The sequence below is a fragment of the Orbilia oligospora genome (assembly GCF_000225545.1).
Source record: "Orbilia oligospora ATCC 24927 unplaced genomic scaffold scaffold00112, whole genome shotgun sequence".
NCBI lineage: Eukaryota > Fungi > Ascomycota > Orbiliomycetes > Orbiliales > Orbiliaceae > Orbilia > Orbilia oligospora.
Genome location: NW_011645669.1, coordinates 282,019 through 308,066, shown reverse-complemented (window position 1 = coordinate 308,066; position 26,048 = coordinate 282,019). Strand labels below are relative to the sequence as shown.

General features: G+C 44.5%; 8 protein-coding genes across 8 annotated transcripts; 5 read left to right on the top strand and 3 right to left on the bottom strand.

The window, feature by feature from the left end:
- Window positions 1-1,768: 1,768 nt before the first annotated feature.
- AOL_s00112g89 (uncharacterized protein) lies at window positions 1,769-3,528 on the top strand (the record flags this gene model as incomplete). Its single annotated transcript, XM_011127119.1, has 6 exons — window positions 1,769-1,940; window positions 2,008-2,033; window positions 2,094-2,501; window positions 2,560-2,674; window positions 2,736-3,075; window positions 3,141-3,528. 6 exons carry the CDS (start codon window positions 1,769-1,771, stop codon window positions 3,526-3,528), a joined length of 1,449 nt encoding a protein of 482 aa, XP_011125421.1.
- Window positions 3,529-3,969: 441 nt separating this feature from the next.
- Window positions 3,970-5,208, bottom strand: AOL_s00112g88 (uncharacterized protein; the record flags this gene model as incomplete). Its single annotated transcript, XM_011127118.1, has 5 exons — window positions 3,970-4,070; window positions 4,139-4,614; window positions 4,697-4,848; window positions 4,988-5,014; window positions 5,098-5,208. The coding sequence occupies 5 exons, from the start codon at window positions 5,206-5,208 to the stop codon at window positions 3,970-3,972; spliced, it is 867 nt and encodes a 288-aa protein (XP_011125420.1).
- A 385-nt stretch (window positions 5,209-5,593) lies between these two features.
- AOL_s00112g87 (uncharacterized protein) lies at window positions 5,594-8,541 on the top strand (the record flags this gene model as incomplete). Its single annotated transcript, XM_011127117.1, has 9 exons — window positions 5,594-5,624; window positions 5,703-5,770; window positions 5,834-5,977; window positions 6,055-6,183; window positions 6,253-6,391; window positions 6,462-7,503; window positions 7,562-7,647; window positions 7,704-8,298; window positions 8,388-8,541. 9 exons carry the CDS (start codon window positions 5,594-5,596, stop codon window positions 8,539-8,541), a joined length of 2,388 nt encoding a protein of 795 aa, XP_011125419.1.
- A 1,056-nt stretch (window positions 8,542-9,597) lies between these two features.
- AOL_s00112g86 (uncharacterized protein) lies at window positions 9,598-11,608 on the top strand (the record flags this gene model as incomplete). Its single annotated transcript, XM_011127116.1, has 2 exons — window positions 9,598-9,683; window positions 9,880-11,608. The coding sequence occupies 2 exons, from the start codon at window positions 9,598-9,600 to the stop codon at window positions 11,606-11,608; spliced, it is 1,815 nt and encodes a 604-aa protein (XP_011125418.1).
- Window positions 11,609-12,537: 929 nt separating this feature from the next.
- AOL_s00112g85 (uncharacterized protein) lies at window positions 12,538-13,897 on the bottom strand (the record flags this gene model as incomplete). Its single annotated transcript, XM_011127115.1, has 5 exons — window positions 12,538-12,770; window positions 12,850-13,185; window positions 13,253-13,334; window positions 13,433-13,508; window positions 13,653-13,897. 5 exons carry the CDS (start codon window positions 13,895-13,897, stop codon window positions 12,538-12,540), a joined length of 972 nt encoding a protein of 323 aa, XP_011125417.1.
- Window positions 13,898-17,420: 3,523 nt separating this feature from the next.
- On the top strand, window positions 17,421-17,856 carry AOL_s00112g84 (uncharacterized protein; the record flags this gene model as incomplete). Its single annotated transcript, XM_011127114.1, has 2 exons — window positions 17,421-17,472; window positions 17,555-17,856. 2 exons carry the CDS (start codon window positions 17,421-17,423, stop codon window positions 17,854-17,856), a joined length of 354 nt encoding a protein of 117 aa, XP_011125416.1.
- A 5,056-nt stretch (window positions 17,857-22,912) lies between these two features.
- On the top strand, window positions 22,913-23,896 carry AOL_s00112g83 (uncharacterized protein; the record flags this gene model as incomplete). The annotated part of the gene is made up of 1 exon (XM_011127113.1): window positions 22,913-23,896. The coding sequence occupies one exon, from the start codon at window positions 22,913-22,915 to the stop codon at window positions 23,894-23,896; it is 984 nt and encodes a 327-aa protein (XP_011125415.1).
- A 482-nt stretch (window positions 23,897-24,378) lies between these two features.
- AOL_s00112g82 (uncharacterized protein) lies at window positions 24,379-24,916 on the bottom strand (the record flags this gene model as incomplete). Its single annotated transcript, XM_011127112.1, has 3 exons — window positions 24,379-24,501; window positions 24,567-24,653; window positions 24,764-24,916. The coding sequence occupies 3 exons, from the start codon at window positions 24,914-24,916 to the stop codon at window positions 24,379-24,381; spliced, it is 363 nt and encodes a 120-aa protein (XP_011125414.1).
- Window positions 24,917-26,048: the final 1,132 nt, after the last annotated feature.

Here is a 26,048-nt window from a genome sequence, read left to right as displayed (position 1 = left end):
TATTCGAATTTAGAACAGGCAGGACATAGCGCAACATGCAATTGCAATCGCGGTCCTTCGAGCTCGGGTCGATTGACATGATATCAATTGAGAGAGCTCAGATCTCCAGATTGGGGTCAGAATGATGTTTGAAAATTTGCATGCCACAATGGCCAGGCGGATTTTTTTTTTTTTTTTTTTTCAGGAGGCAGCAGGCAGCAGGCAGCAATTGAGTAATTGGCATCAACTCGAGCCGCCTTTTTAATATCGTCGAAGTTTTTTGCCCCCCTTCTTCTTTTTATCAACGGAGTCTATCCCGGAGTTTTTTTTTTCAGAGAAAAAAAAAGGGTCAAGTTTAACGTCTGAGTCGCGGATCTTTGCTCGGGAGGTCTGTGAAGCCTTAGTCCAGACCGAGCGCCAGACATGGGTAAAGCTCCCGAGCTCTAAGAGCCTAATTCTAACTCGGATATCAAACCCCGGCCGATTCGGTGAACTTGTTAAACACTTGGTTATCGATAAGAACAGTGCGGTGTAATGGCAGGCCAATCGAAGCTGGCGGGCAAGGGAGGGGTTAGAAAGCTAGCAAGGGTGGGTCATGCAGGTCGCAGACCGAGCCCCTCATCTAGACCGGACGTCATAGGCCCAGTATCCTAAGGTCCCCCGAGACTGGCTCCGAACTCAGGACGTGATCCTCCTCCTCGATGCAATTAGATATCAGGTGAGCTCGAGATGGAGAGCATATTGCATTGTATTGTAGAATGATTCTTTGAAAAAGCTAGTTAAATCTGGTTAGTTATAACTAAGGATGGTCAACTGTGTCAGTTAAAAGGATGGTGTCTGCCGTGGGCTGGTGAATGCAAATTAAATCTAGATCGAATCTACATCCCTTCTTGCTTCTTACTTGTTAACGTTCTCTGGATTACCCGTTTCGACGTAATCGATCTCGGACCTCCCACCGTCAATTGCTCTCACGACACCAACGTGCCTTTTTGACACCAACCAACCAGACTGACTGACTGCCGGCCTTACATCATCCCATAATCAGCTCACCTACGTATACCCAGCTAGCCCTGCCATAGGTTCTCGCTTGCCTATCTGTGTCAATCCATCCCCGTCGCACAGCTCCTGCAAACGTTATCGAGGACGACAGCTGCATCATTGCAATTGCATTGCCATTCTCCTGCAGCTGACCCGAGTGGCCAATCTTCGATCGCCTTCTTCTCACCACCATTTCGCTCCTTGGTACCGTTGTCGCTACCATTCCCGCCTAAATTTACCCCGGATTGGCACCCAATTCTCGATTCCTGATCCCCGCACTTATCTATAAAATCCTTGGGTGAGTCGTGGTGGTTGTGAAATCAAGCCAATCCTTTTATTATTATTTTTCCCTCTGGTGAAAACGATCAGATATCGATCCCATTTAGAGGTGCATAAGCAGACCTTATGCTTCTTATTCATCACGTTTTTTTCTCCTCTTCGGATCATCTCGCGATTATCTGCCATTTTTGTAGACGGCAACAAACAAACGAATAACCGCAAAAATGCTTTCCCTCAAGCTATTTTCAGAAGATAAGGTCGACAGGTTACTAACACCGGGCATCGTGTTTGATCAGATTTGCACAATGGTCGGACTAGGGCCGAAAGATCCTCCCAGCAGGAAGGGTACGTTCCGCTTTCTTATTCTGCCACCTCTTTCTTAGTTTTGACTCCGGCTTCAACACCTATCGCATCGACGCTGTTTTCTTTTTTCTTTTCTTCATTTGGGCCGCATAGGCAGTGAGGGGTTCCGATGGGAAACGAGATCGTTGATATTGACAAGACGAATGGTGGGGCCATAGGTTCTATGCACGATGTCCCCAAGGATTTGATGGACCAGATTAAAATTCTGGAGGATCTTTTTTCTGTCGATACCCAGAAACTCAACTTCATCACGGAAAGGTTCACCAAAGAATTGGCGAAAGGTGCGTAGCTTTTCTGGAATACTGGGGCTTGTATAACTCGTTAACTTTCTCACTTTCTTTCCAATAGGTCTGTCGAAAGAAGGAGGAAGCATTGTAAGTTTTCGGTGGCTTAACCCAGTAGGATCAATTGACTTACTTAATTTTCCCAATCAGCCTATGAATCCAACATGGGTTCTCAGCAACCCCACCGGCCATGAAACAGGTACATACCTCGCTCTCGATATGGGAGGTACAAACCTTCGAGTCTGCGAAATCGAGCTTCCCGAGGAGCCTGGCAAGTTCGATATTATGCAAAGTAAATATCGTATGCCGAGTGCTATCAAGACCGGCACTGCCGAAGACCTATTTGATTATGTTGCCGATTGTCTCAAACAATTCTTGATTTCCAACCACGAAGATCAGAATATGAAGGAGATGAGCCTCGGGTTCACATTTTCGTATCCCTGCACCCAAGAGTTCATCGACCATGGTGTTTTGCAGAGGTGGACAAAGGGATTCGACGTTCAAGGTGTTGAAGGGAAGGACGTTGTTCCGTTGTTTGAAGCTGCTTTGGCCAAGAAGGTGAGGCAGAGTCTGGTGAAAGCGATATATGGAGAGGCAAGGACTGACAAGCTTGTAGGGTGTTCCAATCAAGGTTACTGCGCTCATCAACGATACCACTGGAACGCTCGTCGCCAGCAATTACACAGATCAAACGACAAAGATCGGTTGTATCTTTGGCACAGGATGCAATGGTAAGCCTTGAGAGCATCGGACGGACTTAAATCGTGGCTATTGTTAACATATTTAATATAGCCGCTTATTTCGAGCTTGCCGGCAACATCCCCAAGCTTGAGCATATGAACCTTCCTCCAGATATGCCAATTGCCATTAATTGTGAATGGGGTGCCTTCGACAACGAACACTATGTCCTCCCACGCACTGTCTACGATGCTCAAATTGATGAACAATCTCCACGTCCTGGGCAACAAGCATTTGAAAAAATGATTGCTGGATATTATCTTGGAGAAATTCTCCGACTTACCCTTCTTGACCTCGCTGAGAGACGCGATGTTGAAATATTTGCGGGGCAGAAATTGGCTGCGCTTCAGAAGCCGTACAGCCTCGATGCTTCGTTTTTGGCTGAGATCGAGTCGTAAGTTTTCCACAAATTTCCAACTCTGTTGTTTTTCCCGGAGACTAATATTCATGGTACGCCAGCGACCCGTGGGAGAACCTGGGTGAAACTGAAATCCTCTTTGAAAAACGACTAGGCATCCAAACTACAGAACCTGAACGAAAACTCATCCGCCGTCTCGCCGAACTTATTGGGACCCGTGCGGCTCGTCTCTCTGCCTGCGGTATCGCCGCTATTGTTCGAAAGCGAGATCTTTCCCCTTGTAGTGTTGGTGCTGATGGTAGTGTCTTCAACAAATACCCACACTTTAAGGAGAGAAATGCTGCAGCATTGAGAGAGATCTTGGGACACGACGATGTGATTGTTAAACCAGCTGAAGATGGAAGTGGCGTCGGCGCAGCCTTGATTGCTGCTCTAACGAACCAGAGAATCAAGGATGGAATTTTAGCAGGAATCAGTAAGGTGGAGTGATAGAATTAATCTCCTGCCATAATATAAGGAATTGGTGGGCTATGGAATATTGATTGAGATACTCGGTTAGAGAGATGGATTTCCTTTTGAGATATGAACGCATTGCATGGGTGTTTATTTTTTTGTGTGTTTTCTTTATTTTTTTTGGAATATAGTTTCCCCTTTACCTGATGTTTTCTTCCTTCTTTTTACCGACTCTGCTTATTCATATTATGAAAAGGGAAATTTATAATGATAATGCATTACTCGAACCGTTCTTGAGAAGGCGTTAATAGAGTGGATGGCTCGAATTTATGTTTTTATGATGTATACATAAGTGTAGTATTAATATGGGTATTGTAGCTTCCTCAAAAGAAAAAAAAAAAAAAAGACTAAGAAAATGGACTGAATAAGAAAAATAATGATCAAAAGAAAAGATTCATCGGTGGTACAATAAAGAAATCATGTTTCATGGCTAATGAGCCAATCAAGCATTTGTGCGTTCGCTTCCTTTTGTGCCTGCTGGATCAGATCATCGTCATAGCTGCCCATGACTGCGAAGCCTGCGATGATATTAGTCGACAATTTTCATAGCGAGCCTTTGCGTATTATTCACTTGGAAAGAACTTACCATGCGGTACACTACCATAGACCTTCATTTCATGCTCTAAATTATTGTCTTGGAGATACTTCCTCCCGTCTTCTCGAATCTCATCTGGAAACAAAGCGTCGCCTTCCACACAGACAAAACTGACTGGTTTTACCACGGCTTTGATGTCTTCCAACGTGACCGCCGTGCCATGAGCCACTGCGCCTGCCGTGATCTCCGCCGTGCTCGCCAACTTCAAAACGTATTTCCCCCCAAAACAGTATCCAACACAGAATACCTGACTTGCCGCGTCGGCGAATTCTTCCTTGGCAGCTTCTAGAACGGAGAGGATTATTGGATATGTCTTTTCGGGAGTGTGACGTGCGAGCCAGAGGTCTATCATGAGGAGTTTGATGCCCTCGGCGGCTTTGGTTTTCAGTTGTTCGATTACAGATTCGTGACCAGTTATTTCGTCGGTTTTGGTGGCACCGGCGATGGGAGCTGGGTCGCCATCAAAGCTGTTATATAAATAAGATATTACATTAATTGTTTGATACTAATAGTTGTTGTCTAATCGTGCCAGGGTTGGGGCAGACATACAGATCTGGCATGACGACTAAGAAGCCGCCTTCTTTAGAATAATAGTCTGCCTGTAGTTGGTTGTTTTTTGAGTGGAGTCCGACGCCATTTGTGAGAAACAGTAGGAGCTTGGAATTGACGTGTGGATAATCGGGCGGTTTGGTAACGTAGCACTATGATATCGTGAAGTTTTAGAATCCCGAAACGAAACAAGATGCAAAGAAGTAAAAAAAGGGAGAGAGAGAGAGAGGAAGAGAGAGAGAGAGGAAGAGAGAGAGGTCTGTGTTGAAGCTGTGGTATTATGGACCTTACATCTACGTTTCCCAGCTTGATTATTTCCTATGAAGCTTGAAATATTAGTATTCTGGCTAGAAATGGTATTGAAGATGTCGGTGGGTGAGAAGGAAGCCATGGGTACGTACTCCATATGGTGTACCGGCGTTTGATGGTAACGGCGAGTCTGTAGTGCAATGTTCACCCATGACATGGCCGCCTGGGCCTTCTGCTGGTAGTGTATTCTGCTCTGATGCCATGCTGAAGCTGAGTGCGATTGTATTTGGGTGGGATAGGTAGTGTCTACAATATTGGCGATGTGATATATCTTGATCTCGAGGGATGTTTAGTCTGCTGGAATGGACGTCATCGAGGAGCTATGTTGCATGTTGGACAGTTTCGGCCAAGCTCCCCTGCTCTGCCACACCACACCACACCCGCCAGCTGCCCCGCGACCACCCCGCCAAAACCTGACAAATGAATCCTTCCCCTCCGCCATAGCTACTTAAGAGCTTACCCATTTCGCGTCTTCCCACTCCACCTTCCTCGCACCTCCAGACTTTCACGCGTTTTCTCTACATTACCTCTTTTTTTATTTTATTTGTTTTATTTTTACAACTTAAAGCCCACCGATATTCTACTAAAATGACGGCTTGTTCTCATATCTCTCAGCTGTGTTTGTTACCCTTCTTTATCTTATGACGATGTTGTTGTGCTGGTGACTGATGAAAGTTGTATGTGGTGTGTTTTGTAGCCTTGCGGCCGCCGACTGCTACCCAGGCGGTTTATCGAGAGGACTGTACTATCTGCTTCGATTCCATTGTAAGCTTGTTCACTATTTTCAACTGATATATTGAAAATCAGTATCTAAATTGTGAGCCACAGGACGATGAACAAGGTCTCGATGTTTGCCTCAGCTGTTTCAACGGCGGTTGTGCCGGTGACCGTATGCACGGTCGTTTGCACTCTGCACAAAGGGACCACCCCTTAGCTCTAAACATTCGAAGAACGAAGAAACCGAAGGTCGAGGTATGTATTCAAGGGGCCCTTCTTGAGAGGAAAATAGTGACCATGGAGTATCTTTCTTGCTAATGTTAGTATTTCAGAGAGACGAACCGCCAACAAAGCTTACAAAGCTGGCTATTGCAGCTGAAACTGAAGCCGATATTTACGATACCAAAACTTTTGTCAGGTGTTATTCTTGCGAAGTTGATGATGTGGAACAGGCTGGGAATGTGAGTTATTATAATATATCACCTTGCTTTGGGTTGAGATCTAGGAAGCTGATTACGGAGCTTTGATAGCTACCACAAGTCGTCGAAGGTGTTCTTAATGCCCTGACAGCTGCTCGAGCTGATGAAGTTCATGCTTGGAATCTAGAGCTTGAGCATTGCGAGCATGTTTCTTTCTTAGTTCAAGATAGTAAGGATGGGAAGAATATTGGTATGCCTTTACTCTGTTCCTTTTACGCCGTCATAACACCAACTAATTACAAACCACAACATCTATATAGATCTAACCAAATGCACCGACTGCGACCTCAAGGAGAACCTCTGGATGTGTCTTCAATGCGGAAACCTCGGCTGCGGTCGTGCCCAATTTGGTGGCGTCGGCGGAAACTCCCACGGTGTCGCTCACTTCAACGCTACAAACCACCCCGCCTCTGTAAAACTCGGTAGTATATCCCCAGAAGGGACTGCTGATATCTACTGCTACATTTGTAACGATGAACGTCTTGATCCCCATCTTACCGAACATCTTCATCACTGGGGTGTTGCTATCGCCGAGCGACAGAAGACTGAGAAGTCGTTGACCGAAATGAATATTGAGCAGAATCTTCGGTGGGAGTTTAGGATGACTGGTGAAGACGGGAAGGAACTGAGCCCCTTGTTCGGACCTGGTTTGACTGGGTTGAAGAATCTTGGGAATTCATGCTATTTGGCATCAATCCTGCAGTGCCTTTTCTCTTTGGAAGGATTCAAGAAGCGATATGGCGAGGTTGACGATGTTCCTGTTGCCGATCGACCTGCCGAGGACTTGGATACGCAGTTGAAGAAAGTAGGCGATGGATTGTTGTCCGGACGGTACTCGAAGCCCGATGAACCACAACCATCAACCACGGAGCACACGTACGTGCAGTACCAGAAAGGTATTGCTCCAGCGATGTTGAAAGCACTAGTTGGTAAGGGACATGAGGAATTTTCAACTATGCGACAACAGGATGCCTTCGAACTCCTCCTCCACCTCTTCAAACTCATTACCCGGTCTCCACATCCTGAACCACAGAAGGACCCGGTCTCGGATTTCAAATTTGCTGTAGAGCAAAGACTTCAATGCTTGGGGTGTAAGAAGGTGAGATATAGGACCGATGAGCAGGATAATATCACCGTTCCTGTTCCAGCTAGAAGACTTAAGGATGTCGTTATGGGCGAAGACGGGAAGAAAGGGGAAGAGTTTGAAGCTGTGACTTTGAAGGAATGTTTGGATATATTCACTGCATCAGAAGCGATTGAGTATACTTGCAAGGCATGTGGAAGCAAGGAAGGGGCAGTCAAGTGAGACTTTCTTCGAAGAAGTGTTCGGATAAGAGAAAAGTGCTGATTTTGAGGGTAGGAGAATCGGGTTCAAGACCTTCCCGAAGGTTCTGGCCGTGAACGCAAGAAGGTTTGCACTTATTAATTGGGTACCTACGAAGTTGGGTATGTATTTCATCGATGCCGAAGGCTACGAGCAAGCAGCTAATAACAGAGCTCAGACATCCCGGTTGTTGTTGACACCACACCTTTCCCGTTGGACCCATACCTTTCACCCGGTCTACTAGATACCGAGGAGCTTCTTCCAGAAGATGCAGCCGAAGGCTCTGCGCCATCGTTCGAACCAAATGCAGCAGCAATGGAACAGCTTGAAGCCATGGGTTTCCCGGGAATCCGCTGCCAAAAAGCACTTTACCACACCGGCAACTCCAATGCCGAAGAGGCAATGAACTGGCTATTCCAGCATATGGAGGATCCAGACATTGATGCTCCTTTGGAGCTCCCTGGAAGTTCTGGCGGTAGTGGCGGTGGTGCAGGTGGCTCCTCAACTGACCCTGAGCAGATTGTCATGTTGACGGCTATGGGGTTTACGGAAGCACAAGCGAAGAAGGCCCTGAGGGAGACGGGTGGGGATGTTGAGCGGGCTGTCGAGTGGGTGTTTAGTCATCCAGACGATACTGGAGATGATGATACTGCTACAACGGCAGCGGCTGGTGGGGAAGCAAAAGAGAAATCAGTTCCGGGAAGCGCGGAGATACCGGCAAATTTCCAGCTGCATAGCATTGTCTGTCATAAGGGGTCGAGTATTCACGCCGGGTAAGCATTCATTCCTGACTTTATATATATAAGTCTTCACAGTACTAATGAATGTGATGCTTTCTTTATATCTTTATATACACCTATAGACACTATGTGGCTTTTATCAGGAAGCTTGTTGATCAAGGGGAGGCTGGGTTGAAGGAAGCCTGGGTTTTGTTTAATGATGAAAAGGTTGTTGAAGGAGCGGATGTTGAGGAGATGAAGAAGTTTGCGTATGTCTATTTCTTCGAGAGGGTTTGATTGAGACGGCGCATATGAAGGCGTGTGTGTGTGGTATATTAAAGATTTTTTTTGCATGGTATCATATGGCATATTGTAGAGCGGGGAAAGGGGGGGGGTTATCAGCATCGGTACCGGTATCATGATCATGATCAATGCATGGCCGGCCATTATTATATTGCCGCTATCTTATCTTACCAGTACCTGCATCACCAAGAAATCTAGAAAAGCTAGAATTCTATAGAATCCGAAGGGGGAAAGAAAGGAACCCCACCCGCCCGAAACCATCCCTGTCTGTCATGTCCAGAAAGAACCTTCCATTCAACGGACAGTAGCGAATCCCAACCAACAATAGAAAAAAAACGGCAGAACCCATGCTCGAGTTCGGGGCCGCCCCTCGACAGGAAAAATGCCTCGATGACTCTAGATCTCCTCCCCTCTCCGGGCGCTTGATCGCTCAAAATTTTCAGTCTCAAATACTTGTAATTAAGTGCTTAAGTAAGTAATTTGATGGGGGTACACGGTGGCCAAAACGGACATGACAGCCCTTCGCAGCCTGTGATGCCGAGACACGCAGCGAAAGAAATTGAAGAAATTCCTGTTCCTCGTCTTCGGATTTCCAACTGGGGGTCATTTGATTGATCGGTATGCAGGGCAGGACAGTTTCCCACCCCCTCCTCCTCCCTGCTTTGCATGAACCCTCAGCCCCCCCTGGTAGGACAAAGGTGCCTAGTTCTTGAAGCGAATGTTATATAGGCAAGGGCATTCGCACTCGGAGTGTTTTTTTTTATGTCGTTTTGATTCGGTTCTGCAACCTGTGACCGACTGTAGCGGAGAGTATATCTACTACTTAATTAAGTACTTATCTATAGTACCTACTTCGTATACAGTTAATTGAAAGACTTCGATTCAACAATACTTACCTACCTACTTCCCTACTTATTGACCTATCGACCTCCCCAATTACATTGCATTTGAATCTTAAGATCATTTGATTTTACTGGATTGACTGATTGATTGATTGATTAATTGATTGATTGATTGATTGACTGATTGAATTCGAACAAACTAAACTAAATGGCCGCCCCGCTGCTTTCTTCTCCGTCTTACGCTTCCGAATGCACTTCTCCGGAACACCTCCACGCTATTGTCGATATTGGCAGGTAAGGCTATCTCGCAATCAGTTGGTTGATTTTGAACAACTTCCGGGTCTTAATTATCTACCCCTCATGATATCATATCATAACATATCAAGCGATATGACTTCACCAAAGAAAACAAACATCAAATACTCAACTTAATCTAACTACTAGTACTAGTAACTAACAAATTGGATGATTCATTATATATATTTTATAGTAACGGTGTTCGTTTCTCGATTACTACTCTTCATCCTCTCACTGCTCGTATTCTCCCAACTCTCTACACCGACCGGGCTCCCATCTCCCTCTACGATGCTCAGTATCAGTATTCCACGCTTTCTTCAACTCACATAAAATCTCCAATCCCCGCTTCTACCATAACAGCAATAACCACCACCCTCCTCCGCTTCCGAACGATCTGCAACGCCTACAAAGTCCCAGAATCCCACATAAAACTAATAGCAACCGAAGCCACCCGTACCGCCCCAAACAGCCTTGAATTCCGCCAAGCAATCCAAGATGCCGTCGGGTGGCCCGTCGAAATGCTTCCGAAGTCCGAAGAAGGACGGATCGGTGGCCTGGGAATCGCAAGTAGCTTTGCAACCGTGGAAGGGTTGGTGATGGATTTGGGTGGTGGATCGACGCAGTTATCGTGGATGGTATCGAAACATGGAGAGTTGGAAAGTGCGAAGGAGGCGGTTTCCTTACCCTTCGGAGCGGCGGCGTTGACCAAGAAATTGCAAACGGCTATCAACGCCACCGCTGTTGAAGCTACGGCGGCACATATTAGAGAGGAATTCGAGAAGGCTGTGGCTTCTTTGCAGGTTCATCCGGAACTTACTGTGAAGGCGGAGAAGGAAGGTGGGTATACGCTATACCTTTCCGGTGGGGGGTTCCGTGGTTTTGGATATCTACTTTTGGCGGAACACGAGGTTCAACCGTATCCAATTCCTATAATTAACGGGTTCTCGGCCAAAAGGGAGCATTTTGTCAAATTGGCAGATAGGATTGGAGTGGAGCTTTCCGGAGGACAGCAGGAAGAATTGGCGGGGAAGTTCAGGATATCTGAGAGAAGGGCCTTGCAGGTCCCTGCCGTGGCGTTCCTGATTAGGAATTTATTGAAGTGTTTACCGCAGATAAAGGATGTTGTGTTCTGCCAGGGAGGGGTTAGGGAAGGATGTTTGTATTCCACTTTGAGCAAAGAAGTCCGGAAGGCGAACCCTTTGGTGGTTTCTACGGAGGTCTATAGAAGTCACGGAGCGGGTAAACTGGCGAGGGTTATCAATGATGCTCTTCCGAAGAGTACACCCGATGTACTTTGGAGAGAAATCGTACCTGCGCTGGCGAACTTATTATACTTTCACCAGGGGATACCGAAGGAAGGAAGGGCGGCTGCGGGTTTGCATTTTACGACTACAGGGTTACTTGGTGGGGTTCACGGGTTGACGCACAAGGAACGGGCATTACTGGGATTGGTACTTTGTGCTCGATGGGGTGGGGAGGTTGCCGAGTGGGGGTTTAGGGAAAGACTTGAGCGGGTAGTTGGCGATGAGATGGCTTGGTGGGCTAGATATGTTGGTGCTGTTGCTCAGGCCGTGGGGATGGTCTTCCCGGTTGGGATCCCTGGGGAGGAAAAAGGTGATAATACGGATGGAATTCAACCTTTGGAAAGAAGAGATAGCAGTGGGAGTGGAAGTGAAAGTGGGAGCAGCGGGAGGAGGAGGAGGGCGAGTCTTATGGATGATAAGATTAGCTTCTTTGCTAGGGACACGGCTAGGAAAGAGAACTTGGATTTGGTGCTGAAGGTTAGAGTAGTCAAAGATGATCCGAATACTTCTGCTCTGATGGTTAAGAAGGCGCTTGATGATATCGAGAAAGTTGGCAAAAAGAAGAATTGCAAGGGCTTCAGGAGAAAGGTTTCTGTTATTTGGGAGACAGCAGAGTAACTGTCCTCTATGTTATCATTCTACCTTATATCGGAGTGTCTGGGTATTAATATTCGGTTTGGATATATATATTTTTACCATGGCGTTCAGCGTTATGATTAGGATAGCTGGATCACAATGGATACTTTATTTTAATATTTGTATTTTATCTACAAGTATCAGAAGGGAAAGGTGTAGGTTATCGATGTATGTCTCGTATCATCACCGTCTCAATTTAATCGTCTCTATCTCTATTGCCTCGAAGCTGCTGAAATCTCCGACAAACGAAATAACTACCCGGCCAGACCGAATAAAAATACACTGTCCGGCTCGATCCATCCCGGCTCTATATTCTATATATAAATATAGGAACCGCCATATACCTCGAAGGCCGTCTCAATATGCCGCCTTCTCTGCCCTGGCTGTAGCATACGGGTGGAAAGGCTCACTATATACTGAACGAAAAAGAAGAAAGAGAAGAACCCGTTAAGAAAAAAAGAATAATAAAGAGAATAAAAAAGAACCCAAAGATCTAAAGGTAAGAGAAGAAGAAGAAGTAACAAGATATCCCCCATTTGGCATTTGGTACAAGTTGGTGCCGAAAAAAGAAAGAAAAAACAATTGAACCTAGTTAGCTGACTTAATTTATATAAGAAAGCTATCTAGGAAAGAGGGTATTGAAGGAACAATTTTTTTGAGGAGAAAAAAAGAAAAAAGGATATAATGATATAAAAGGAAAAAGCGAGATATAAACCTGAACAAGCATGAAAGAACACCCTTGATATGATTACAATGCAATAGAAAGGAATCCCAATAATAACCCCAGATAAACGGCCGTCTCCTCAGCATATATATAAACCATATGTGCAAAGCTAGTTGCAATTGAGAAGTTTTTTTAGGTAGTGCAAAAAAAATAAGATAAAAAAAAAGCAAATCACAAAACTTAAGATTTATATCGGCTCGTTATCCGGATCGATTGTGACGAGGAAGTCTTTGACAAGCTCGTAGCTGAACCAAGAGCTTGCCATAGATGGTGCGACCTTAAGGAGGTTAGGGACTACACCCTTATACATGCCTCGGAGGCCCTCCTGTCTAATGATGGAACTGATTGCATGGAAGATGGAGTTGTATTTGAACCCAAGGCCGGACATGGTGTTCACTTGGAATCGGCGACGAAGGAGATCTTGTGCAGCTGTTAGCTTTGAATTCGCCTATAGGACTAAAGCAAAGCCAAGTCAAGTTGAGGAGGAGCGGCTACATACCGAAAGGATAAGTGAAGGTCTGAGCAATTGCGCCGCTGAGAGCACCACAAGCTAGCTTTCCAAATGGACCAGGGCCCCTTTCTCCTTCAGGGGTCATCCACTCTCTAATTTGCTCGTAGCAAGCAAAATTGAGGCCAACATATGGAGCTACACCAGCTAGTGTGGGTATCATTCCACGGTATAGTGCCAGTACACCACCTTCGTTCTTGTACATGTGGATCATTGTTTCCCACATCCCCGGAATTTTGATGTGCTGGCCCGTTTTCCCGAGAGCTTCTAGCGATGCTGTGTGTATCGATAAACGTGTTCGACAGATATCGAGGGGATATGTTGCAACTACGGGAATTGGAGTATCAGTATTCAAAAACAAGAATCAATTCTCCAGAACGGTGGACCAACGTACCGACTGATGTGACACCCGCCATTCCACCAGATATTAGTCTTCTTGGCGTATCAAGCTCCGTCCTACCAGCCTCCATGAACATCTAAAAAAAAACAAGCTTCCGTTAGACCGAACCCCGCCAACTAAACCAAACGGAAGAGAGGGAAAAAGAAGAAGAAGGAAGTCTCGGGGGTATCGTACTCCTTTGTAGACAGTATATGATGAGAACTGCACCGCAGAATAAGGAACGATTCGAACGCAATTGGTACCGTTTCCTCTGTCAAATGGGTTTTCGCATTAGCTTTTCGCGATCTTGAATTTCCCCACAAAAGTCTCCCCACCCTCATGATGCTTCAATAACGCGGGGTAAAAGGGAAAAAACAAAAATATATGTCTGTGGGGGAAAAGTGATAAAACGTACCGTAGAAACCCTCTCCAACCTTCTTCACGCCACATCTTTGCCAATGAAGCTCCAACTCCAGTGTACGAAGCTCCCCCTGTCCCCTGAACCTGATATAGGATTTTTAACCGCTCCAACGGGGAGACAACGGTTCTGGAAACGGCACCGGCGACACCGCCGGCAATGAAGGCAGCGACAGTTTGGGTGGCGACATATTTTCGAACTCGAAGGGTAAAATCCGGGTCTGCGGTGGCGCTCGTCGTCATTGAAGAGGTGATTGGGGTCTGGAGAGCGGTCTGTTATTGTTATGGAAATTGTTTGACGGAGGTTAGCAATTTTCTTTCTTTAAAAAAATTAAAAATAAAATAATAGTCTTTCAAACAAGAAAAAAAAAAAAAAAAAAAAAAGAGGGAAGCTAAGTTTGGCTCGTTTGGCAGGGGAGGCCAACAATCCCGAACAAGAGAATTTTCGGGATTTGAAGACCGGGTAGGTTGCGAGCTTGTACCGAACGGCAGCGAGCTGAAGTGACTGCGACAAGGGTGGTCTGCCTTGTTTGTTCGAGTTTCGGGATCTCTTTAAAAAAAAAAAAAAATGTTTCGGCGGGCTCGCAGAGGGAAAATGCGGCTTGAAGGTTGGACTTACAGGTTTGTCGTCTTTCGCCATTATTACCGTTTCTTCTTTGGATATCGCCATTATGTATGCGACCGGGATGTAGGCAGGCGAGAGGAGACTAGACCAGACCAGACCGGACTAAGTAGTTGTCGTTCCAGAATGATACGATCTAGATAGGTTTTGCGGGGACGATGAGAGATGGAAAGATGTTGATAGGTTGGAATGCGAAGCTGTGAATATTAAATTTGGGTCGGCTCGGCTGAGCTCTTCTTTTGGAATTTGATCTTTGTCAAGGAAAACCCCCAAGAAACCGCCAGATTCATGCAGGTTCGGAAAGTTAACAGCAGCAGCAGTAGCAATACCCGGGTCTTCGTTCCTCCGCCCGTCTCAGTTTGTGATTCAAGTCGGTATGTAGGTATCTAAGTACGTATACGAGGGTTTTGTGGATGAGCGATTTCGAGGTCTTGTCGACAGGGGGGTTTGCGATTAGATAGAGAATTGCATTGGTTTATGTTTCCCGCCGATTGCAAGCAAGTGATCCTTTCGAAGTGTGAAAAAAAAGAAGTATGTATGGAGGAAAGATGTATGAAAGATGGAAACTGAGATTCGATTTGACTTCGGGGACCTCGAGGCTGTTATATAATTAATTTCAAGAGTCGTCAATGTTCCGAATGAATGATTGGCCCAAGCTTTTGCTTTTGTCGCAGAGACTCTCCTTTATAATGAAGTACTTACTTAAGTGCTTACTTAAGTGCCTACTTTAAATTACTTAAGTACATCTGTCTACTTAATTTATTGACTGAAGTACTTATTGAATAGAAGTCTTCGAGAGCAGAGTGTGACCCTTTTCCCGCCTTTGTCTTTCTCTGGCTTTCCTTGGACCGTCGTTCCAACCCAAAAAAGAGCCGGCCCGTATGACTTTTTTAAATAAAATAATAAAATAATAAAAATAAAGTAAAATAAAACGGTAGAAAAGGAATAGGTTATGGATGGATGGATGTATGCTCTGATCAGGTGGGTGCAGGTGTAAGCTAATTAGAAAGGGGACTGGCCGAATGATCGAAGTCGCTTTTCGGGATGTATTCGATTCTGTAGGTCCTTCTCTTTTACAGTTACCCACTTGTAATTACTTTACTTAATCCCGTTACTTATTTGACACTACAAAGCTACTTACTTAGGTACATACAAACATACGAAAAGGGCATCTTGATATTATATAGATTAATACTCGATCCGTGGGGGGGGGGGGCCATATGATCCGACGGGTCGGCTTGGCCCTAAGCCATGGAAGCTAAATCAGGAACAAGATGCAGCCCTGCAGCGGCAACCAAGGCACCCCTTTCACAGTAAATTCTGACTTTTTTAAAACCAAAAAAAAACATCCTTATAAGTATTATAATCGTTATATATTAAGTATATTATCTTTTTCTTTCCTGAGGTGTGCAATATTAAATTAAATTAAATATTCGATGTGGTCTCGAGGCTAGTTCTTTGGCCACTTACCATGCATATAAGTAATTATATACTTACTTTTATATATACTTTCTATTCTCTCGATATCATGTCGGATATTACATCAGATCAGACCGGGCATTGAAGTACTGATTAAGTAACGTACCCGATTATATAATATATAATAGAAGCAAGGGCCTGACAATTAGCCGATAATCTCGATCTCGATCTTTGATCTCGAGATGAGATGAGATGAGATGACACGACTTTGACCTGTTGTATTTTTGCCACGTCAACACACGTTTCACACTCTCTCATGATCACATATAAGATTGGTACATATCGTGCAGTCTGAGGGTGGATACTAGGCCATCGTTCCCCGGGTCCACCGGGATAGTGAATAAAACAGTGATACTTGTGGTACCATGGTTCGGCGGGCTGCAGATGGCTAATGGCTGATCAAATTATCTATTTAAATCAAGGTGGTCATTGCATCCATTCCTACTCCTCCCAAGTTGAGGAAAGACCGACTTAGGGATGTAAAAATCTTCTTCCGGTCAAATATATATATACCGGTGTGTGTACGAATAATAGGCCAATAGTAAATGGGATTAATATTACGAGACTAGAACCGGATCCTACGCATTCGCGATCAGGCTCGGGAATGTCAAGTGAATTTAATTGGATTTGGTATATGTCTGTCCTCTCGAAATTCTGGATATGACCGGAAGCTAAGTTTAATCCCTGTTCTATACAAGATTGTGTACGAGCATTGTAAATTTAAATACTCAAATCTCAAATGATGATTACAAACTAGATTGGCCGTTAACCAGACCTGACTATACTGTTATATAAACCAAATTCATGATCGTTATTTGTGATATCAAATATATAATTTACTCCTTTAGAAGATCTAGGCTCATGTCTATACGTATGTAACTCTACAATCAACGACTACGTAAGGCATCGATGTATGTCATATATTAGTACTTATCCATTGCATAGGTAGCGCCCCGGATTGCCTTGCCGTGCGTGTGTCATTATCCGCGCCTACAATTCCCGGGGGGCTAGTTACCTCTCCTTGTGATAATTGTCATGACTCGCCGGGACTTCTTTAAGTCGTCTTGATGTCTGAGTGCGGTCGGCTGTAAGCGGCGATAAGGAGGAATGTGTTGGCGATGTGTTGCAATAATCGCCGACCTCGGCAGCAAACAACAACGATCGTCCCGTCTGTTCTCCAGAATTTTGTTCGGCATTGACGTACATCAGAGCAGGTTTATTAAGCAGCCCCCAAAAGAAGTAACTGTCTAACTACCAACTTCAAAAGCCGAAGGCAAAATTAAATCTACCATCGTCACTCATCATCAATACTCACCCGCTATTCAATACATCTGTCCATCCATCCGTCCTTCCATACTCTGCGACTCTATCTTAACTTATCGATCCCAATATAATTCACCCATAATGCTCTCAAGAACATTACAGACAACAACAAGAGCCCTCTCGCGAGGTGCCCTCCGACCGAACCTCATCGCCGCTACCCCTCGCCCGCACATTGCCCCTCTACCGGCTGTCAGAATCGTGTCGAAGAGGGAATACCATGAAAAAGATATGTCCCCCTACTTTCATATGCATATCCGTGCCGTGGGAAATTGGGTCGAAGCGAAGGGCTAACAGCGATATCTACTGCTAGATCATTATTCCCGTCCACGAAATGTCGGCTCGATGAATAAAGCCGATCATGATGTCGGTACCGGTCTTGTCGGTGCTCCAGCTTGTATGTCATCCGGGCCCGATGCTCATCGCTACTCCTCCATTGACGTTTTTTCCCGTTGTGGCTAATCATTCCCTCTCCCCAGGCGGCGACGTTATGAAACTCCAAATCCGTGTTGACGAAATTACCGGAAAGATCAGTGATGTTAAATTCAAGACCTTCGGCTGCGGTTCCGCCATCGCGTCCTCGTCATATCTCACCGAACTCGTCCGTGGCATGTCTCTCGAAGATGCCGGCAGAATCAAGAACACCGAGATCGCCAAAGAACTGTGTCTGCCGCCCGTAAAATTGCACTGCAGCATGCTTGCTGAGGACGCTATCAAGTCCGCGATTAAGGACTATAAGTCGAAACGAGTTGGAAAGCCAACATTAGGTGTGACGGCGTAGGAGTATCGCGACCAACTGCAGGGAGAAAAGTATCGTTAGGTACACAGATTGAGATACCAAAAGCACATTTGAGTATTCACTAAATTGGATGGATAAAAAACTCAATGGGTCTGCTTAGCTTTTTTTTATTTTTTTATCCGTTCTTCAGGTTCTTATCTGATTGATTGGCTTCTCTGTGGCATATTACTAGCCAGGGGGTGTTAAAAAAAAAATAAAAGAGGAGAAAGGATTGATCAGGAAGTCCTTCTTTTTTTGTACAATTTTTCCGCTTTTCCTTTCCCGTGTATACGACTGTTATTATTCCGCTACGGTCGTTACCTTTTCTTCTTCTCTTGTAGTTAAATCTTTAAGTTAGCGTGTTTAGTGATCAATCGCTTTTCTTAATACTTTCTTCATGTGTAGTCAGAAAACACATCGACGTGATAGTGGCGTGATAATTTCCCGCACCCCAAATATCGACGCAAGATCCAACAAACAACCTCGATTAGCGATCGAAGATTTCGGGATTCTTATCGGTCTGAGATACGCTAACGACGTATTTGGCGGGGTCGATAAGATGGATCTGATAACTATCTCTATTGAAGTTCTGTATGAATCGAATGCCTTTTTTCCCATCCATATGCCTGATCATATTGTTTAGTATTTGTGGGTTGACCGAACTGTGTCACAATTTGGTTGGGGTTGCCCAAAACTTAGTACCACAGAATATATGAACCTGTGAGGAGAAATTGAGCCGTACTGAAGGCCGGTCCTTCTTTACGGTACCTTGAGTAAATGTTAATTTGTATATATCTTTTGGTCTATTTATTCTATTTTCTATAACTAAATCGTTAGAGTAGATTGACATGACTATATAATAACGCACCGTTTGGATGTGCATCAACGTACATGTGCAAACTATCGTAACAGTGAAAACAAGAAACATGAGATATCCAGGTGCCCATTCGATTTATAATATTACTATTATTAGAACCAATTCGCACTTTAGAATTTTGTATGTATAGATATCGATGTTTGTGTACTTCGTCCGGTCTCTGGTCCCGGGACTAAGTAAGCAGGGTCTTGTAGAATATGGTTGTATAAGAAGTTAGTGCTTTGCAGTTCGGGACCCGTAGTTCTAGGCTATAGCTAGTTCAGACACAGAATATACATGTTAACGTTCCGTGGGTACGTGCACGCGCGTGCAGCAGTATATAACAATCGATACAGTGATGGAAACCGATATTCAAAGTGTAATCGGTCCCGCGAGTTGAATTGATTTTCACTGTACAAACTTTTTCAACTTTCTAGTTCTTAATTTACTCTCGAGATCAAGTTCGAGATGTCAATCTAATCCGAACTTATGTTAATTTGAGTACTCAGGTGCAGCCATAGGTACCTAATTATCTGTAGCTACGTAGAAGGACTTCGACAGTACGACTTTCAATTGTGTGGTAAATATTAATACGCCGTTGAATAATTGAAGTAGGTTGACCGCAATTTAAGGACTAACAAGCAAAATTAACTATTCAATTTTGAGTCGAAATGCAGGGTCTGACGTTATAACCGCGCTATATATTTTGTACGTGACTTATACGTTAAATACATTGATAGGGTAGAATGTTGAAACATTTTGCTGACGACACTCTATTTTGATATGTCTTCCAAAAACACAGCTTGAATGTCGACGTTCTGTGCATGCAGTTGGAATAACTGGTCTCGAGGCTACGACCGCGAATTTGATCCTTGATCATGATAGTATACTTCTAACCTAACATTGTCTTACAAACTAGCCTATGACATTATATCAACGTAAACTACGCAGGTTCGTGTTCCGCAGGTTCGTGTGGTAGTATTTAATACTTGCCACTAGTATGCATGCCGTATCGGGTTCGTTGATTGGATAACTTTGTATATTATCTCTTCGATGATGTTTAAAATGACGTTCGCGGGTATTCTACGGCCTCAAATGGCCACTGGTCATAAGTTCTAACTGCCAACCCGCTAGGATGATATTAATTTTATATTTAAGGGAGTCGACTGATCATGATGTGTGGTCTGGTTTTTATCTCTTGATATCTCTAGGTAACTGTCCTAAGTGTTAGGTTGTAATTTATACAGTATCGAGGTTTTAGAATTTTGTAGAGAATTCTCTAGGACCCGGAACAACTTGAAAGCGCGATGGATGTATATACTATATATGCTACTCAAACAATATTTGAAGTATAAATTACCTTTAATTGCCAAATATGGTAACCAATATACCAGGCCTTTTAGCTTAAGGGGTAGAGCGCAAGTGCTTTTGGGAAAACATCAAATCCCTATGCTCTTCGGAGTGAATTCGATATAAACTTTCTCAAAAGCACTTGAGATGTCTGTTCGACTCAGTCACTGGCCATTTATTCTATTTAATCTTCTCTATTCTATTCTTATTCTTATCTTTTAATTTTTTTTGTCTTTGTTTTTTTGTTTAGTTATTCTTATTATTTCTACTTATCGGGAGGACGCGGGGGAAGAAGGATGGAAACATACTGGTGATATGGTTATATATAGTCTGCGAGTCGCTTCCTGGCGTTCGCACATGGAGCTCTACCAGACTAGGTTATATATATTGATATCGCAGACGGTTAGGGACATAGTCTCCAAGCATCCATATCGCACTTAATAGGCACCTGTTGCAATTTGATACCAGTGGTTCCTTTTTAAATTCTTAAGTCTTTGTCTTTTTTTCCTTAGTGATTAATTGAGCCTATAGTATCAGCGGGTTCTAGCATAAACGAGCTGCAGGCCGCCAGCGTGCAATGTAACTTTGGTTTGTTCAAATCGTTCCAAAATTATCTCTCCAACCGCCCTAGAAGATTCTAGGCACGTGCCAACGATGTCACGCCGGATGGAATCACCCCGCTCCTTTTTTTAAACAAAAATAAATAAATAATAATAATAATAATAAAGGGCCATCCGGGATGTTTATGAACCGCTGACTGAAGCCATTGGTGGGAGAAAAGGGGCCATGCGTTGATTCGAAAGCCTAGAATACCCAGATAGAACTTGTTCCGTCGATGTAACTGTGGCTGGGAAGGGTATTTTGCATTATATAAGATACGCCGAACGAGGTATAATATTCCAGCGATGCATATACGCCATGGTACGTCTATATTATGCGCATATCGCACAACAAATAATTGATAAATCCCAAGACATCGATATTCAAGGGATATGAAGATCGAAGATAGTGAGTTTCTTATTGATTCTTAGGGGTTTCGAAAAGTATGTTGTAAATAGATCGACTGGATGAAATGTTTTGGAGTTGTTAAAGGTTATGGCTAATTTGGGATAGTGTTTTGTGGTGTTGTTGTGTTATTTTAGTTTTGGGACACAGACAGACAGACAGACGGAGAATACCGAGGCTGCGCTGTACTGGCGGGTGTTGAAGTTAAGTTCGTCAAGATGAAGCACAAGAAACAGGGGCAAAGGTTACATATGATATCTTCTCGAGCATATCCCTTCCGAAAATTCAATTTACATCCGGCAAAAAGGCCTTGGACTCAAGGACCGGGACAGGTGATGTTCTATGTTCTACTAATGTAAGTACTGTGCACAGTTAAGGTTCTGTATGATAGAGGTTGGTGTTACATCCGCGCTTGATTGGGAAAATTGAAGAGTTCCCCGTACGCCGACCAAAATTTTCTTCTTCTCTCCCTTTGCATCGATCGGTCATGTCAGAGTTCCTCGCACAAGTGGCAGGAGGTCTTGGAAGACGGCTAATGCGCATGAAGAAAAACAAGACCGTCACATACCAACCAAAGTTCGATTCTCGTCAATCTTTCGCGATCGGGCTCCTGACTTTGACGTGGACGAAGGCTGAGTTCGCAAGTATACATTTACTATGTATAGGTAAGTTCCGGTAGGGCTAGACCTGTGTTAAGCTTTTTTCGAGTGCATATGCGGGGCCGCCTTGTAAGTAGGTAAGGTAAGTAAGTACTTACTTCTTCCTCACCCATTAATCGCCTAACCATACTTACATGTACCAGGTTCAGCTGTGAGGTTGATTGTAGCATGATGGTGATGGGCTGAAAGCCACTTAATCTTATATGCAGTTAGTCCAGGTCGTGAACCTATCGAGGAGTTCTGTTCTGTCATGTCTTCTGTAAGTGTAAATATTCATCCGTTTGTCAGGGCCGGTTGCACTGCGCATGCATGCAGATAGTATCATGCAGCCAGATGGAAAGGGATTTCGATTTACAAAATCTTCATTTCATTTCATTTCATTTTCAGTTTACTTCATTTCATATGACCTGATCTGTCCTTACTTGACGTTGCTAACTACTATATATAAAATAACATGACTATGACATCGACAGTTCCATATTTACGTAACCACCAAGGTTATTCCCAAGAATCCCAAGAAGCCCAGAAAGCCCAGGAACTATGATGCATCATGGGCTCGATGATCCTGTTCTATCTCTGGCCATACGCCCAATCAGTCGTAGGAATGAACAAAGGTCCGTTTCCGCCCAGATGTTGCATTCAGCCGCTCGCAACGCTAGCTAGAACCAAACTAGGAGAGAAAAAGGGCTCAGCCTTTTTTTCTTGCCAGCTGTTCTAGTTGGTCTTTTTACGGAAGTTCCGTACCTTTTCACCAAATCCGTTAGTGTCTCCGTGCTACGATCTTAACGTTGAGCTATGGGTGCAGGGGCAGGGTGGCGTCTATTATTAGCGGACGACGTGAAGAATCCGCCCACTCCAAACCATCATGGCCGTGACCGTGACCATCCCAGGCTAACAGGTAACAAGTAACAAGGTTTTCTTTCTTTTTCTTTTTTTCTATTTGCCTTCGAAGGGATTTAGTATAAGTTGAAGCCATGTCGCCATCCTGAGATCCATTTTACTCTTACTTACTTACTCTTCACTATCAATCAGTCATTCGATCAACAATCGTTACAGTTCAGATAATAATAAAACAAAGCATTCGTTAATTCCAACTGCTTTTTCCATCGTTCTCAACGTTTTATTTCAAACGACATCATTCTATACTCTTTTAATATCTAGAACCCTTTTAATATCAAATAAATTCAATATGCGTTCTTCCATCTTCGTTCTCGCCACTGCTCTCGCCTATGTCTCCGCCCAAGGAGCCAGCGGTGCCCCGGAGCCAACTGTCACCGCCGCACCTGGAACCCTCAAGCTAGGTGATGAATGTGCTACAACAGAGCAGTGCGTCGGAACTTCTGAGTGCTGGGCCAGCAATGCTATGCTTATTCGACGATGTGGTAACTTCAACGCCTCCTGCAAGTCCGACGCCGACTGTGCCTTCAACTCTTGCAATAACGGTCTCTGCAATGGTTTCGTCTCGTCCAGCGGGACTACTGCCGCCCCTACCGACGTTCCTGGCCCAAGTGGTGCCCCCGAACCAACTGTCACTGCTGCTCCGGGAACCCTCCCACTCGGTGCCGAGTGTGCCTCATCAGAGCAATGCGCTGGCGGTGCCGATTGTTGGGCTAGTAACGTCATGGTAGTCCGACGATGCGGTAACTTCAACGGCTCCTGCAAGGATGACTCTCAGTGTGCCTTCAACTCCTGCAACAACGGTCTTTGCAATGGTTTCCTCTCTTCCAGTTCCACCACCGCCTCTCCAACCGACGCCCCTGGCCCAAGTGGTGCTCCGGAACCTACTGTCACCGCCGCTCCAGGATCCCTCCCACTCGGTGCCCAATGCGCTACCACGGAACAATGTGCTGGAGGTGCTCAATGCTGGGCCAGCAATGCCATGTTGATCCGAGCATGCGGTAACTTCAATGCTGAGTGCAAGTCCGACGCCCACTGTGCCTTCAATACCTGTAACAACGGTCTTTGTAACGGTTTGAAGCCATCTGCTTCCCCAACCTACGGTGGTGAAACCACCACTGTTGGCCCTTCCACCCTCCTCCCAACCCAGAGTGGAAACGGAACTACCACTTCTCGACCAACTGCTCCTCTCCCATCTTATACTGGTGCTGCCAGCAAACAGAGCATCGGTGTTGCTGGTTTGATCGGTGCCCTCGCCCTCGCTTTCGCTTTGTAAAGAGGTGGTGATGAGTCGTAAAAGTTTTTTTCCACTTTTCTTTCTAGTATTAGAAACAAATAGTAACGCACTAATAATGAATGTTCCCTTTTGGTGTCTCTTTTTATTTTAAATTTTTTCCCCTTCGGCATTTTCTGGGTGGTACACATACATAGCACTAGCGGGTAGTCGTTTAGTTTTTTTATACACTTTAGTCTAAAAAATAATGAAATGGGGTTTGATGGGTGTCTAAAATTCGTCAGTAAAATAAGCCGTTCTCGTGATTAAACCTAAGCACTTGAGTACTTAGCTATTGTCAGCATAATATCGTATTCGAAACAATCGTTAGCAATCTCAAGATGAAGATTTGGAGGTCTTCTTTTTTAAAAAAGAAAAATATGGTGGGAGCAACATAATCCATTGCTGGAGAAAACCGGTGACGCCATGCTATGAACATTTAGAAAAGATATATCGTAATAGGTATGATAGTATATGTCCGTTTTTCAAGCAGCCTCCGTGAATAAACTGTTACCGACCGACGATGGCTGTCCTTCGTATATCTTCTTAGCTTCCTCGACGGCTAGGACGGCGGCCTTCTTTTCGTCCGTTTCCTCCTCGATCAGTTCCTATCAGCAGCGTAGTAATTAGTATCATTTACGATAAAAATAAGGATACGAGACTAGAATCCTACCAACTGTAACTCCAACGCCTCAACCGCCAGTTCCAATTTCTGCTGGACCGCTGGGATCATCTGCTCTGTGTCGACGACAACTTTTTTCTAGTAGATGGTAACAAAATTAGTTTTTTTATTTTACTTTATTTTTGAGAAAAAATAAATAAATAAATAAAAACCAGGCCGCCGCCATTAAGAAGATTGTTGTAGCACACCTGTTGCTTGATTTCGTATACATCCTCGTTGTTGTCCTCCATCCTTTGAAGCCTGGCTTTCTGTGACGCGAGTTCCTTGTGATAACTCTGCTCCTCCTTGATTAAGCGTGTAACGCTTGAGGTCCTGATCTTGAGCGGGGATGGCGGTGGCATTTTGGTTTATTTTCTTTACCAGAGATATTTACTTAACGTATACCGTCTATCTGAATGATGATTTTGTATATTTGAGTCTTTTGCCGGGTCGGATCCTTTCGTGTATGTTGTAGCTCGAGGGGTTCTGTCGCAAGGTGGGGTGCTTTTTGGTAAGTTTCCTTCTCGAGGTTTTGCAGTTTGGCTCGCTTCGACTTGCTTTGTTTTTTAAGATTTGGTTGCCATTGGCAGGCTCACTTTTGATCATCCTACATATGTATTGTACAGAGCATCAGTTCGTTACACATGAAGCCATTGATATCTGCATGATGCGTCTAACCTGTATTTTGCACATGGCCATCGACTCTGTATCATCCGTGGGATCACAATATCGATGCTTGTCAACACATGGAGGCGAGGTATGTTGCGTGGCATTTTGGAATAGTCCTAACTACTTAATTATGCCCGATTGCGATGGATATCAATGGGGGCGAACTAGTAAATAATATCTATTGCGATCTCGAGCAGCTGAAATTCTTCGTGAATTCGTCATTGGGATCATTAGAGCGTGCGGGGTTCGCTTTGCAGATGCTTGCTAGGCTGGCAATGGACTAACTGACAGGATTAGGAGTCGAGACTAACATTCATCTGCAGCTAGCAGTTGCATCGATCCTTTTATCTGCATTCCCTTTGCAACGCCGTAGCCAGCCGCGTCATTTTTAATATTCCCATGAGAGAAACTTTGTTAATTTGTTTTGATTTGGCCGGGAAGTAGATATGACGGCTGGTTCTTCGGGATTTTGTGAAACGTGATGGCTACTTAGATATACTTAGCTGTACAGTCTCTTGTATGTGAGCCGTTGCATTGCATTGATACCACACGGCCTGGGGAATCGACAATGCCTAGTGGGTAAGTGGGTGCTTTTTTTCTTCTTTCTCTTTTTCATTTTCATTCCCGTTCATTTCTTTTCAGCTGGATCGATATCTGTGGAATGAGGGTCGCGGATAGCGCTGCTGACAAGATCAAGGAATATGCACCATTGTGATATCAAGTTTCCTCCAGATGGATAGATCTGCGGGGAACCAATGCAGTGCAGTGCATGTGCATGCGCGCATATTCCGATCGAATTCTTCATATCCTGGCTTCTGGTTGGTT